Consider the following 15,397-nt stretch of genomic DNA (forward strand, 5'->3'; position numbering starts at 1 on the left):
CTTTACCACCTTCATTCTACGTAATGCCTCACGCACCTCTCCCACACTCACATCCTGCTCTTCTTCACTCCTAAAAAATGGTATACCTCCCTGGCCAGTGCATGAAATTACCGCCTCCCTTTCTTCGTCGACATTTAAAAGTTCCTCAAAGTATTCTCACCATCTACCCAATACCTCCATCTCCCCATCTACTAACTCTCCTACTACTGTGCTTATGGGAGATTCTAAAGAAAAGTTGCAACGGTTAGTGGACGAGTTTGGGAGTGTGTGTAAAAGTAGAAAGTTGAGAGTGAATATAGAAAAGAATAAGGTGATGAGAGTATCAAATGATTTAGATAATGGAAAATTGGATATCAATTTGGATAGGAGTATGGAAGAAGTGAATGTTTTCTAATATTTGGGAGTTGACGTGTCAGTGGATAGATTTATGAAGGATGAGGTTAATCATAGAATTGATGAAGGAAAAAAGGTGAGTGGTGCATTGAGGTATATGTGGAGACAAAAAACGTTATCTATGGAGGCAAAGGAAATGTATGAAAGCATAGTGATACCAACACTTATAGGGGTGTGAAGCTTGGGTTGTAAATGCTGCAGCTAGGAGACGGTTGGAGGCAGTGGAGATGTCCTGTCTAATGGCAATGAGTGGTGTAAATATGCAAAGAATTTGGAGTGGTGAAATTAGAAGGTGTGGAGTTAATAAAAGTATTAGTGAGAGGGCTGAAGAGGGGTTGTTGAGGTGGTTTGGTCATTTAGAGAGAATGGATAATAGAATGACATGGAGAGCATATAAATCTGTAGGGAAAGGAAGGCGGGGTAGGGGTCGTCCTTGAAAAGGTTGGAGGGAGGGGGTAAAGGAGGTTTTGTGGGCGAGGGGCTTGGACTTCCAGCAAGCGTGCGTGAGTGTGTTAGGAGTGAATGGAGACAAATGGTATTTGGGACCTGACGAGCTGTTGGAGTGACAGCAGGATAATATTTAGTGAAGGGATTCAGGGAAACTGGTTATTTTTATATAGCCAGTGTGAAGGCTTACTCCTGTAACAACTTCAGACAGTATTACCAAGGCTGGCTCCTCCTCAGGAAAATTAATGAATAGAAAAAGAAATAATTCACAAAGATAAACACTTTATTATTTAGTAATGCAAAGATAAAATATTGAAAAAATGAATGTGTATCGTATTTGACAGAAAAATGAAAAATGAAATGGAAAAATGACATTTGAATTCAACGCTAATATGTACAGTTATACTGGGGTGTCTGGTTGAGGTTGACACTGTCTTGTAGAATTGTAGCCATTGCTGATGATGTGGGGGGGGGGGGGGTCACAGGTGTTGGTGACAACCCAATGACTAGTTCTTCACAGAGTCGTTGGTGAGGGGCTCTTGATTTAGGGAATTGGATCTGTGCTCCAGTTCCCCGAATTAAGCCTGAATGCCTTCCACATCCCCCCCCCCAGGCGCTGTATAATCCTCCGGGTTTAGCGCTTCCCCCTTGATTATAATAATAATAATAATAATCTTCACAGAGTCTATAGCCTTGAATAGTCAGTCCAGATGACAGGAACTCAGGTTCTTTACCACTGCAAAGATGAGGGGTAGTGTCCTGTACAATTAATCAGGTAGGTAGATTATGAATGACGTCTCATGGGTTGTCTCAGTCCGTCTCCTTCAACACTTCTCGTTGGTTGGCAGGTGACCCGATCTGTCATTCCAAGCTGGAAAGAGAGACAGGTTACCCACTGCTTAAGAAATCACTCTCCATGATAAGTGCAAGATACTTAAAAAATGTGGTGATTATCGAAAAGTCTTATGTGGAGCTTAAAACTGAAAGGACTAAGCTTATTATTGGTCAAAAGTGAAGCTTTCAACCAATATCCACTAGAATAGGAGCAGAGGCTTTTACTTAGTTGTGCTGGGGGCTGTGAGTCGAGTGATTACTGGTTGGCCGGAGCCCCACACGTCACCTTTCGGGGTGGGGAGAAAGGGGGGGGGGAGAGGGGATAGCAGGAGCGAGACTGACCCTACCTTAACAAGCAGCCGGCAATCAAACTATCATTACCATATACTCGCTCGCTACTCCTATCTGTTGAACTTTTCCCTCACAGCCGGACTTGAGTCTTGGAAATGGGAAGTACAATGCCTGCACTCTAAAGGAGGGGTTTGGGATATTGGCAGTTTGGAGGGATATGTTTAGATTTAGAAAGGACATAGGAAAGTATTGGTTTGGAAATAGGGTAGTTGATGAGTGGAACAGTCTGCCTAGTTGGGTTATTGAGGCTAGGACTTTGGGTGGTTTCAAGTTTGGGTTGGATAAATACATGAGTGAGAGGGGTTGGATCTGATCGGAACTTGCAAATGAGTAGATAGAGTTATCAGAGATTATTGTTAGGTAAGACACATATGCAACAGTTAGGTATCTTTATTTCGAAACGTTTCGCCTACACAGTAGGCTTCTTCAGTCGAGTACAGAAAAGTTGATAGAAGCGGAAGAAACTTGAAGACGATGTAATCAGTCCATCACCCTTAAAGTTTTGAGGTGGTCAGTCCCTCAGTCTGGAGAAGAGCATTGTTCCGTTGTCTGAAACAATATGAAGTTGAAGTGACAGAATGGGGCTTTATATAGTGCCAGGAGGTGAGACGTAGGTTGCTTTGGGAGGGCAGGTCCTTCTCAAACCCAGCCGTTCCCACTAGTAGAGGTTGTTGAAGTAGATGGTCTGTACCAAGATACCCTTGTGTTGCAGTGTCTGACAGAATGAACATTAAAATGGTATAAAATACCGACAGATTGTTAGGTAAGACACATATGCAACAGTTAGGTATCTTTATTTCGAAACGTTTCGCCTACACAGTAGGCTTCTTCAGTCGAGTACAGAAAAGTTGATAGAAGCGGAAGAAACTTGAAGACGATGTAATCAGTCCATCACCCTTAAAGTTTTGAGGTGGTCAGTCCCTCAGTCTGGAGAAGAGCATTGTTCCGTTGTCTGAAACAATATGAAGTTGAAGTGACAGAATGGGGCTTTATATAGTGCCAGGAGGTGAGACGTAGGTTGCTTTGGGAGGGCAGGTCCTTCTCAAACCCAGCCGTTCTCACTAGTAGAGGTTGTTGAAGTAGATGGTCTGTACCAAGATACCCTTGTGTTGCAGTGTCTGACATATGTGTCTTACCTAACAATCTGTCGGTATTTTATACCATTTTAATGTTCATTCTGTCAGACACTGCAACACAAGGGTATCTTGGTACAGACCATCTACTTCAACAACCTCTACTAGTGAGAACGGCTGGGTTTGAGAAGGACCTGCCCTCCCAAAGCAACCTACGTCTCACCTCCTGGCACTATATAAAGCCCCATTCTGTCACTTCAACTTCATATTGTTTCAGACAACGGAACAATGCTCTTCTCCAGACTGAGGGACTGACCACCTCAAAACTTTAAGGGTGATGGACTGATTACATCGTCTTCAAGTTTCTTCCGCTTCTATCAACTTTTCTGTACTCGACTGAAGAAGCCTACTGTGTAGGCGAAACGTTTCGAAATAAAGATACCTAACTGTTGCATATGTGTCTTACCTAACAATCTGTCGGTATTTTATACCATTTTAATGTTCATCAGAGATTATTCTTGGGTAGCATTAAAATTGGGATGGGCAAATGTTTTGTTAGTGGGATGGATTGTAAAGGACCTGCCTAGTATGGGCCAACAGGCCTGCTGCAGTGATCCTCCTTTCTTATGTTCTTATGTTTCTAAACTGTTGTATTCTGATTATTATTATTATAATCAAGGGGGAAGCGCTAAACCCGGAGGATTATACAGCGCCTGGGGGGGGATGTGGAAGGCATTCAGGCTTAATTCGGGGAACTGGAGCACAGATCCAATTCCCTAAATCAAGAGCCCCTCACCAACATCAAGGATGTTGTATTCTGAGCACCTCTTCAAAAAACAGTGATTATGTGAGGTGAAAGTGTTGAATGATTAAACTATTTTCTTTTTTGGGATTTTCTTTTTCTGTCACCCTATCTCGGTGGGAGATGGCAGACTTGTTGAATAATATATATATATATATATATATATATATATATATATATGGAGAGAGAGAGAGAGAGAGAGAGGAATGCTTTGATGCCAGTGAAGGGCTCTTGTTCAAGGTAATTGAATGAGTCGTCTTCCTGGAATCAAACCTGGATGCAGCCCATTGCTTAGGTATTTCAGGATCCCTTTAGTCTTATGCTTCACTATCATTTCCCTGAATTAAGCCTTCCATTCCATCCCCACAAATGCTGGATAATCCCTATGGGTTTAGTGCTCCCCTATATTAATATGCTTCAAGACTGTGAGTGCACATTACTCAGGTGAATTTCTTTTAACACAAGGACAGTTGTATCAACATTTCCCGTTTCATATATGTAAATATTTTAATGTTTGCCAGTGTATCTTGGGAGTTTCTTGTGATTTCATGATTTTCTGGTGACTTCTCAGTGATGATTCCCAGGTCGTTCTCTGATAATTTTAATATTTTATTGCACTTGTTTCCTTGGTATAGCTTGGTTTGCCGTCTTATTTATAATTTTAATGCCACCTCCCCCGCCCAAAAAGAATGCACTGACAATTAGCTTTATAAGCATTAAACCTGTATGGGCTATACATCAGGTTAGGTTCGGTAAGATTCGTCAGGAAACAGGACAAGTGTTTCCTGATGTGGGTCTTAGTCATGTGATGACCTGCCGCTGGAGCTTTGGTCATCTGATCGAGGCCTTTCATTGTAATCCTTATAATAGAGAATAAACTTTGAATTTGAATTTGAAATTCACTGGTTTATCGGTCCACCTCTTTAAAATTATGGGATATACATCATGGTTATTAATTCCTACCTGTGGTGTCCAAGTGAACTTAGCGAGAGCGTCAGGGTAGGAGATGAAGGCGAGGCCAGAGCCGCCCCTCACAACGTTCTTCACATCTGTGTCCAGCTCGTGGGCCAAGTTGCCCAGGATGGCGAAGATGGTGAAGCCAGCCAGCAGTGAGGTCAAGGTGTCTGCCAAACTAATGATCCACGCATCCCTAAACAAACAAGACCATTTAAAACATTATGAAACCTCATCGTCTGACCCTTCAGTAATCCCAGACACGTGAAACTCAAACGTGGCACTTCCAGAAACTTTAAAATCAGGAACTGGTAAAATATGGAGACTTGCAGGATTAAACCAGTGACTTCTAAGAACGAGAATGACGACACAGAGTTCATTTGCGCTTTTCAATCAGACAGATATAAGCTGTGGTCATCTCTATGATTCAAGAACAGCTAATGTACTGAACACACTGGACACTTTTAAACGCCAATAAGATGTTCTTGTCATTAAATGAAGCATGGAAATTCTGCTTGAAATAGACTTTAGTTAAGTGCAGTAACTGCGGAAAATTACCTGTAGACGTTGTGTTGAAATTTGTTGAAGGAAGCGAAGTTAATAATGGCACCGAAGCCAACAGAGAGACTGAAGAATGACTGAGTAACCGCAGCATACCACACCTGGTGGTGGGCAGGATATTATTATTGCCAGGAAATGAACTTTCACTACTACCCTTATTTATGTTAGTACCACCACCACTACTACTGTTACTACTACTACCACTACTGCTGTTAATACTGCTATTACTACCTCTCCTTTTCTGCTGCTGCAGCATCAGCATTCCCATTACTGACAAAATAATAATAATAATAGTCAACTAAAATTACAATATTATTAATAATAAAATTTAATAATCTCTTACTAGCATCAGCATAAAAATTATGGACTTATAGAAACCATAATATTGCGTTGGATTTCATCATGAGTAAAACCTGGACGAGTTATTCAGTGCAAGGAGCACTGGAGGTTCGATCCTCCGTCTGTTACATGCTGCCTGGTCTGACTGGCAGGGGACCTAAATATTGTTGGATTTTTTTCGTGAGATAACTTGAGAATGTAACTTACGAGCGGCTTCAAACTTAAAATGTTGGTGGTATTTCGCTCGGAGGAAAGTTTGTATTGTTATTGAGCGTGCAAATCCTAATATGCCAATTTTGTTAAGCAAATAGGGATACTGGTTTTCGTGCGATAACTAGAGAATGCCTCTTCTGATTGGCTTCAAACTTTCATAGGTAGTGTATCTAACCCAGTGGAAAGTTCGGGTTGATTTTGAACTGTGTAAGTGTCGCTTTGCCATTTTTATTGAAGAAATTGGAATTTTAGCTTCTTTGCAATGCTTTTGAATGCCTCCTCTGATCAGCATCAAATCATCAGTGCTGATGTTTAACTACAATGGTTACTTATAATACACTCTGTACTATTCCTTTTGTGTACACTGAGGTAGAGGGGGCTGAGTTTATAGAATACGGGCCACACCTTTCCCGGAATCCCATAGCTTCCAAAACATACCAAGTGTCCAGTGAGGTCCTCTGATCCTCTTCCTCATAATGCGATCCACAGACATTCGTCTCTCAACCCTTGAGTAGAGAGGACGTGTGCTGCTGCTACCCCCTGGTGTTGACTGGGTGCAGTAATATTTTCACAACATGGCGCAGGCTTGTCGCCGGTGGGTTAATACAGTCTGTATTGAATTAACCAGTGGAGCTATCATGGGGCCGTCTATGGAGTTACTTCTACCAGCAATAATTAGAGACACCTACGGGGTAGCTACTGAAGAGATTTGTGGACTTGCCTTGAATGGCACGAAGAGGATATTTCTTAAATTCAATTCGGCGAGTATGTATGAGGGAGTGGTGAACAAGTTTCAGGAAGTGGCCATACCTGTGAATCATGCTGTCACGGTGAAGATGCATGATGTATCAAGTTACTTCACTTGGGTAAAGATCAGGAATGTGCCATTCGAGGCGGATGCATCTGACATAAGGTTTGCCATGAGTAAATATGGGATGGTACACACGGTCACTGCAGGAAGGTGGTCAGCTGGTACGTATATGGGGATACCTAAGGGTACATACTCTGCAAAGATGACGATACGACATCCTATACCGTCGTATGTGGTGATAGACGATTTCAGAACTCAGGTATTTGTGACATATGCAGGGCAACAACGCACTTGTCGTTTGTGCGGGTCGTATGAACACCTGGCAGCGCAATGTGGTAGAGGACGTGGAGCCAACGACCTGCAACAACGAAGAAACATAGAGGAGAGGAGAGTGGAGCAAGAGCAGCCTTTTTCAACAATGCCTCCGCAGAGTTCGTCATGGAGTGAGGAGGTTGAGAGGGCAGAGAAGATGGCAGGTGCTACGAGTGGAGGGGACTCCCCTTCCTTGGACGTGGTTCAGGCATTGGAGGAGATCATCGTGGAAGTGAATGATAGCAAGGAGGATGCATCGATAAGTACAACGCTTGTGGATATTTTGGGCACGGGGCCTTATCAGGAAGAAAGCACGGTCCTGGATCTTGAGACTACTATGGAGGATGGAGGGGCGAAGATAATTCGTCCTAAGGTGTGTGACAAGGCTGTCTTGTCGGTGAATACGGTGGAGGTTGAGGCTCATCGTGGTGATGAGCTTGATGACGAGATGCAGGTCGATGGTACGACGGGAAAGCGCGCAGCAGCGCTTTATGATTCAGATGAAGTGCTTACGCCCGCACAACGTTCAGGGAAGAAAACATGGGCGGATGTCACGCAGAGGGGTTCAAAAGACACTCAGGGACAGGGATCGAGTAAGAGTGCACAAAAAGGGGGGGGAGGGATAAGAGTGCAATGAGGCAATCAGGTGACAAAAAGGTTGTGTCAAGAGGGAAACCTTCTTTGTCGGTTTTAAGTGCTTGACATTGAACATCAATGGTTTGAGGTCTCAGAGAAAGTGTGAGTGGTTTAGGGAGTTTTTGGAGCGTCATGGTGTTGACGTTGTGTTCTTGCAGGAGCATAATTATAGACATGGTTATGAGTTGAAGGTGGAGGAATATAAGGTGTATGTTGAACATGCAGTCAGATTGAAAGGCGGTGTGGCTATATTGGTAAAGGGAACTAGCCCGTTGGTTGTCAGGCATTGTGAAGGGGGGGAGAGGAGGGTGATATGTGTGGATGGATTATGGGGTCAGGTACAGATGACATTGGTGTGTGTGTATGGCCCGGCAGAGGGTGATGTATGCATTAAGAATAAATTTGTGAGGGACGTGCTGGTTTACTACTTGCGTGGATTGCCAGGGGTAGCCGTGATAGGAGGTGATTGGAACTGTGTGATAAGGCGTAAGGATGTGGAACCGAGGGGGGCGGGGCATTGTATGGGAATATTGGGAGAATTGTTATCAGGGGTGGGTTTGATCGATATCTGTGGGGGGGGGAGGTAGAGCATACATTTATTAGGCGTGGGTATGCTGCTAGGCTCGATCGTTTGTACGTTCCCAGAAGGGTAGTAATACATAGGGTGAGGATGTTGGATGTGGTATTTTCTGATCATAGGGGTGTTATGGTGGATTTGGGTTGGGCGGGGTTGCCACGAAGGGGTAGGGGGTATTGGAAGTTAAATGTAAAGTTGTTGCATGAAGAAGAATATAGACAGTCATTTAAACAGTTTTGGGAGGGGTTGGAGGCAGAAGCGCCTGGGAATGGTGATCTGGTTAGATGGTGGGACTCGGTGGAGAAATCAGGTATTAAGGATTTTTATGTACGTAGTGGGGGGGGAATATAATAGGTTAAAGTATGGGTTTCAATTTTATCTTGAGGGGCAGTTGAGAGCTTGCTACGAACGTGGGAGGGTTAGTTACCCGGTGGGAGATATTGAGGGATTAAAGGAGAGCATTAGGGATTTACAAAATGAAAGATTTGATGGTGCACGCGTTTTGGCGGGGTTGGAGGAGGTGTTATGGCGTGATAGGCCATCGGCGTGTGTATTGAGAGGACAGCGTAAGTGGAGAGCAGCGACGGAGATGATGGGATTAACTGTTCATGTGGGGATGGGAGGGTATAGGGAAGGGCAGGTATTGATGTCGACTGAAGGTATGAGTGGATATCTTGATGCATGGTTTAGGTTATATGCACAACATGTGGGTATACGAGATGATGCTTTAAGGGAAATGGGTGGTTATGTGCAATGCGAGCTTGATGGTAGAGATAGGGAGACTTTGGAAGGACAGATTACGGAAGGGGAAATTTGGCAAGCTATAGCAGGTGCAAATTTAGGTAAGGCACCGGGTGTAGACGGGTTGCCTAATGATTTTTATGTTAAGAACTGGGAAGTATTGAGGAGATTTTTAGTCAGATTGTTCAATGTAATGAAGGAAGATGGGGTAGTGGGTGAGCAGCAAAGGACTGCTGTTGTTGTATTAGTACCGAAGGGTGGACAGATCACGGTAGAAGATTACCGTGCAATATCGCTTATGTGCGGTGATTATAAGTTATTTGCAAGAGTACGTATTAGGGAACAGAATCCAACAGGTTTTAGGTAAAGTAATTGATAGAGGACAATATGGCATACCGGGTAGATCAATGTATGAAGGGCATGGAGTTATTAGGAGTTTTATAGAGCATAGGGGAAGGGGGGAGGGGGTGCTTTGGCTCTGGATTGGAGAGCTGCTTATGATAGCGTAGAAAGGGATGCATTATGGAGTTTTATGCGTTGGTTGGGTTTCGGGAGGGAAATTGTTTCTTGGGCAAAAACTTTGTATGTGGGTGCAGTTATGAGAATACAGGTTAATGGACGACTAGGTGATAGCATACAGATGTGAAGGGGTTTGCGACAGGGATGCCCTCTGTCGCAAATTTTGTTTGCATGTCTTCAGGAACCCTTTTATAAGGCAGTTAGGTGGAGTATAGCGAGAGCAAGGGTTGGTTTTGCACGAGAAGGGGAAGCGGGTATAGTGGGTTACGTGGATGATACGACTGTCTTGGTGAGGGATGTGAGGGATTTACATAAGGTAGGAAGGGTGATAGACATTTTTGGTGAGGCTACAGGGATGAAAATTAATGTAGTAAAGTCCAAGTATTTGGATCTAGGGGATAGCGTACATAATGGTGAGACTGTTGAGGGTGGGTGGCATGTGGTAGATCAGTTGTTGATATGTGGGATAGTGTACATGCGGAGTGATAGGGATGCACAAGAGGCAAATTCGAGGCGCACCGTGGACGGAGTTTTGAAAAGATTGGGAGGTTTGAGGGCAGAGCAACTAACATTGCATCAAAGGGTTATAGTCACGAATGTCCTGTTGTATAGCAAGTTATGGCACGTGGTGGCAATATATCCGTTACGACGGTGTGAGGTGCAACGGTTGCAACTGCGGGTATTCAGATTTATATGGGGATCGGGTTGTGACTGGCTAAGTAGAGGGGTGGTGTCGCTTCCCGTTAGCCAGGGGGGGCTGGGGCTTATACCTCATGAGAAGCGTATGTTGAGTGTGTTTCTGAAAAGGGGGTTTGTGAGGGAGGGGGTGAGCGGGGGGGCCTTGAAAGACTGCGCATGGATATGCAACGGTGGTGGAGGGGTAGGGATTTAATGTTTGGGGAGGCTATGTTGTGAGTTTTACTGAAGGTAAGGGATCTGAAACAGCTTAAATTGAAGGTTCTTGAGAGGGTGGGGGGTGGGTCTGTGGTGGCGGCAGTTGAGGGGGCATACCCTATGTATGCATGGGATTCTGTTTACCTGGAGTTTACCTGGAGAGAGTTCCGGGGGTCAACGCCCCCGCGGCCCGGTCTGTGACCAGGCCTCCTGGTGGATCAGAGCCTGATCAACCAGGCTGTTACTGCTGGCTGCACGCAAACCAACGTACGAGCCACAGCCCGGCTGATCAGGAACCGACTTTAGGTGCTTGTCCAGTGCCAGCTTGAAGACTGCCAGGGGTCTGTTGGTAATCCCCCTTATGTATGCTGGGAGGCAGTTGAACAGTCTCGGGCCCCTGACACTTATTGTATGGTCTCTTAACGTGCTAGTGACACCCCTGCTTTTCATTGGGGGGATGTTGCATCGTCTGCCAAGTCTTTTGCTTTCGTAGTGAGTGATTTTCGTGTGCAAGTTCGGTACTAGTCCCTCTAGGATTTTCCAGGTGTATATAATCATGTATCTCTCCTGCCTGCGTTCCAGGGAATACAGGTTCAGGAACCTCAAGCGCTCCCAGTAATTGAGGTGTTTTATCTCCGTTATGCGCGCCGTGAAGGTTCTCTGTACATTTTCTAGGTCAGCAATTTCACCTGCCTTGAGAGGTGCTGTTAGTGTGCAGCAATATTCCAGCCTAGATAGAACAAGTGACCTGAAGAGTGTCATCATGGGCTTGGCCTCCCTAGTTTTGAAGGTTCTCATTATCCATCCTGTCATTTTTCTAGCAGATGCGATCGATACAATGTTATGGTCCTTGAAGGTGAGATCCTCCGACATGATCACTCCCAGGTCTTTGACGTTGGTGTTTCGCTCTATTTTGTGGCCAGAATTTGTTTTGTACTCTGATGAAGATTTAATTTCCTCGTGTTTACCATATCTGAGTAATTGAAATTTCTCATCGTTGAACTTCATATTGTTTTCTGCAGCCCACTGAAAGATTTGGTTGATGTCCGCCTGGAGCCTTGCAGTGTCTGCAATGGAAGACACTGTCATGCAGATTTGGGTGTCATCTGCAAAGGAAGACACGGTGCTGTGGCTGACATCCTTGTCTATGTCAGATATGAGGATGAGGAACAAGATGGGAGCGAGTACTGTGCCTTGTGGAACAGAGCTTGTCACCGTGCCTGCCTCGGACTTTACTCTGTTGACTACTACTCTCTGTGTTCTGTTAGTGAGGAAATTATAGATCCATCGACCGACTTTTCCTGTTATTCCTTTAGCACGCATTTTGTGCACTATTATGCCATGGTCACACTTGTCAGAGGCTTTTGCAAAGTCTGTATATATTACATCTGCATTCTTTTTGTCTTCTAGTGCATCTAGGACCTCGTCGTAGTGATCCAATAGTTGAGACAGACAGGAGCGACCTGTTCTAAACCCATGTTGCCCTGGGTTGTGTAACTGATGGGTTTCTAGATGGGTGGTGATCTTGCTTCTTAGGACTCTTTCAAAGATTTTTATGATATGGGATGTTAGTGCTATCGGTCTGTAGTTCTTTGCTGTTGCTTTACTGCCCCCTTTGTGGAGTGGGGCTATGTCTGTTGTTTTTAGTAACTGTGGGACGACCCCCGTGTCCATGCTCCCTCTCCATAGGATGGTAAAGGCTCGTGATAGGGGCTTCTTGCAGTTCTTGATGAACACGGAGTTCCATGAGTCTGGCCCTGGGGCAGAGTGCATGGGCATGTCATTTATCGCCTGTTCGAAGTCATTTGGCGTCAGGATAACATCAGATAGGCTTGTGTTAACCAAATTCTGTGGCGCTCTCATAAAAAATTCATTTTGATCTTCGACTCTCAGTCTGGTTAGTGGCTTGCTAAAAACTGAGTCATATTGGGACTTGAGTAGCTCACTCATTTCCTTGCTGTCATCTGTGTAGGACCCATCTTGTTTAAGTAAGGGCCCAATACTGGACGTTGTTCTCGACTTTGATTTGGCATAGGAGAAGAAATACTTTGGGTTTCTTTCGATTTCATTTATGGCTTTTAGTTCTTCCCGCGATTCCTGACTCCTATAAGATTCCTTTAGCTTAAGTTCGATGTTTCCTATTTCTCTGACCAGTGTCTCCCTACGCATTTCGGATAGATTGACCTCTTTTAGCCGCTCTGTTATTCTTTTCCATCGCCTGTAAAGAGAGCGCCTGTCTCTTTCTATTTTACATCTACTCCTCCTTTTTCTTAGAGGAATAAGTCTTGTGCATACATCGAGTGCCACCAAGTTAATCTGTTCTAGGCATAAGTTGGGGTCTGTGTTGCTTAGTATATCTTCCCAGCTTATATCGGTTAGGACTTGGTTTACTTGGTCCCACTTTATGTTTTTGTTATTGAAGTTGAATTTGGTGAATGCTCCCTCGTGACTAATCTCATTTTGTCGGTCTGGGGCTCTGCGCATACATGTCTGAACCTCAATTATGTTGTGATCTGAGTATATTGTTTTTGATATGGTGACATTTCTTATCAGATCATCATTGTTAGTGAAGATGAGGTCTAGTGTATTCTCCAGTCTAGTAGGCTCTATTATTTGCTGAGTTTAAATTGAATTTTGTGCAGAGATTTAAAAGCTCGTGTGAGTGTGAGTTTTCATCAGAGCTGCCTCCTGGTGTTATTACTGCAACAATATTATTTGCTATGTTCCTCCATTTTAGGTGCCTTAAGTTGAAATCCCCCAGGAGCAAGATGTTGGGTGCAGGAACTGGAAGATTTTCCAGACAGTGGTCAATTTTTAACAGCTGTTCCTGGAATTGCTGGGATGTTGCATCCGGAGGCTTGTAGACTACCACAATGACTAGGTTTTGGTTCTCGACCTTTACTGCTAAAACTTCCACTACATCATTTGAGGCATTAAGCAGTTCTGTGCAAACAAGTGACTCTGCAATGTACAGGCCAACCCCCCCCTCCCCCTTTTGCCTGTTCACTCTGTCACATCTGTATAGGTTGTAACCTGGGATCCATATTTTGTTGTCTAAGTGATCCTTTATGTGGGTCTCAGTGAAAGCCGCGAACATTGCCTTTGCCTCTGCAAGCAGTCCACGGATGAAAGGTATTTTGTTGTTTGTTGCTGGCTTTAGACCCTGTATATTTGCAAAGAAGAATGTCATCGGACTGGTGGTATTGTTGGTACTGGGGGGGGGGATTTTTTTTCCGGCATTAGTATCTGTATGTGTTGGTTTGGAGTGGCGGTCATCGACTGTGGTTCCACTCCAGGAATGACTGGATTTGGTGTATGATTTCTGCCATTTCCTGCCAGTTTTTTTTCCTTCCTAGCACTAAAAAACCTCTCCCTCTTGAGTGGCTGTGGCTACCCAGGTTTTCCCATGGCCTGGATGTTTTGTATCTTTTTGTCCCCTTTAGATGGTGTGCCTGGCAATTTAAGTTATAGCACAGTCTTTCCTGTACTGAAGAGGTACACATTTCAGGGTGAAAAAGCTTACAGGAAGGGAGTTTGCATTTTCCTGTTGTCATATGGGCACGGCATTTTCTAGGGTGGTCATAGTTGCACGTCCCGTCTGTTTTTCCAGATTTCCCATGTCTGCAGATACCAAGTGCATAGTATGTGCACAGGCTTGGTTTCCGTTTGCCTTGGGTTTCTGTGACTGTATTCCCTGTTGGTGCATGTTTCCCTGTCTTATTCCTATCCTCCCTAGCACCAACAATGGAGCTCCCACCAGTTGTTTTTGGTAATATATCCTCACTATAGCTAGTGGAGTCCTCTTGTTTGCTATTTCCTGTTGTATTTCTTGTTTGCAATATTGGTTTTATCTTATCTTTGACTACACTTGTTTCCCCACTACGGCTTCTGTCCCCTATGAGGTCATTTATATGCATTCCTTCCTGCGTATAATTCCCGACTACCTGGACAAAATCTCCAGCTTCACCATTACTGTCTCCCAGGACAGCACCTCCAGCTTCACCATTACTGTCTCCCAGGACAGCATCTCCAACTTCACCATTACTGTCTCCCAGGACAGCACCTCCAGCTTCACCATTACTGTCTCCCAGGACAGCATCTCCAACTTCACCATTACTGTCTCCCAGGACAGCACCTCCAGCTTCACCATTACTGTCTCCCAGGACAGCATCTCCAGCTTCACCATTTCTGTCTCCCAGGACAGCACCTCCAGCTTCACCATTACTGTCTCCCAGGACAGCATCTCCAGCTTCACCATTACTGTCTCCCAGGACAGCACCTCCAGCTTCACCATTACTGTCTCCCAGGACAGCACCTCCAGCTTCACCATTACTGTCTCCCAGGACAGCACCTCCAGCTTCACCATTTCTGTCTCCCAGGACAGCACCTCCAGCTTCACCATTACTGTCTCCCAGGACAGCACCTCCAGCTTCACCATTACTGTCTCCCAGGACAGCACCTCCAGCTTCACCATTACTGTCTCCCAGGACAGCACCTCCAGCTTCACCATTACTGTCTCCCAGGACAGCACCTCCAGCTTCACCATTTCTGTCTCCCAGGACAGCACCTCCAGCTTCACCATTACTGTCTCCCAGGACAGCACCTCCGGCTTCACCATTACTGTCTCCCAGGACAGCACCTCCGGCTTCACCATTACTGTCTCCCAGGACAGCACCTCCATTATTATATTATAATCTAAGGGGAAGCGCTAAACCCGTAGGATTATACAGCGCCCGGGGGGGGGATGTGGAAGGCATTCAGGCTTAAGTCGGGGAACTGGAGCACAGTTCCAATTCCCTAAATCAAGAGCCCCTCACCAACATCAAGGAACCTTCCATGAGGGGACAGCACCTCCAGCTTCACCATTACTGTCTCCCAGGACAGCACTATCAGCCCCACATTTACTGACTACCAGGACATCACCTCCAGCCTTACAGTTT

At 44.9% G+C, this 15,397-nt stretch overlaps 1 protein-coding gene across 5 annotated transcripts in view; it reads right to left on the minus strand.

Annotated features, from left to right (window-relative positions):
- The window catches only part of LOC128691278 (sodium-dependent nutrient amino acid transporter 1), a 151,424-nt gene that overhangs the window by 27,677 nt on the left and 108,350 nt on the right, over nucleotides 1-15,397 (minus strand). For all 5 annotated transcript variants that reach the window (XR_011392823.1, XM_070091565.1, XM_070091566.1 and 2 more), the window contains 2 exons: nucleotides 5,413-5,516; nucleotides 4,864-5,050 (listed from right to left, as the gene is read on the minus strand). Coding sequence is in view for 4 of the 5 variants with exons in the window: in XM_070091565.1 (XP_069947666.1) it covers nucleotides 4,864-5,050; nucleotides 5,413-5,516 (291 nt within the window). In the remaining variant the exon portion in view is untranslated. The remainder of the gene's footprint in view (nucleotides 1-4,863; nucleotides 5,051-5,412; nucleotides 5,517-15,397) is intronic.

Source organism: Cherax quadricarinatus, chromosome 36, assembly GCF_038502225.1.
Source record: "Cherax quadricarinatus isolate ZL_2023a chromosome 36, ASM3850222v1, whole genome shotgun sequence".
NCBI classification, from domain to species: Eukaryota; Metazoa; Arthropoda; class Malacostraca; order Decapoda; family Parastacidae; genus Cherax; species Cherax quadricarinatus.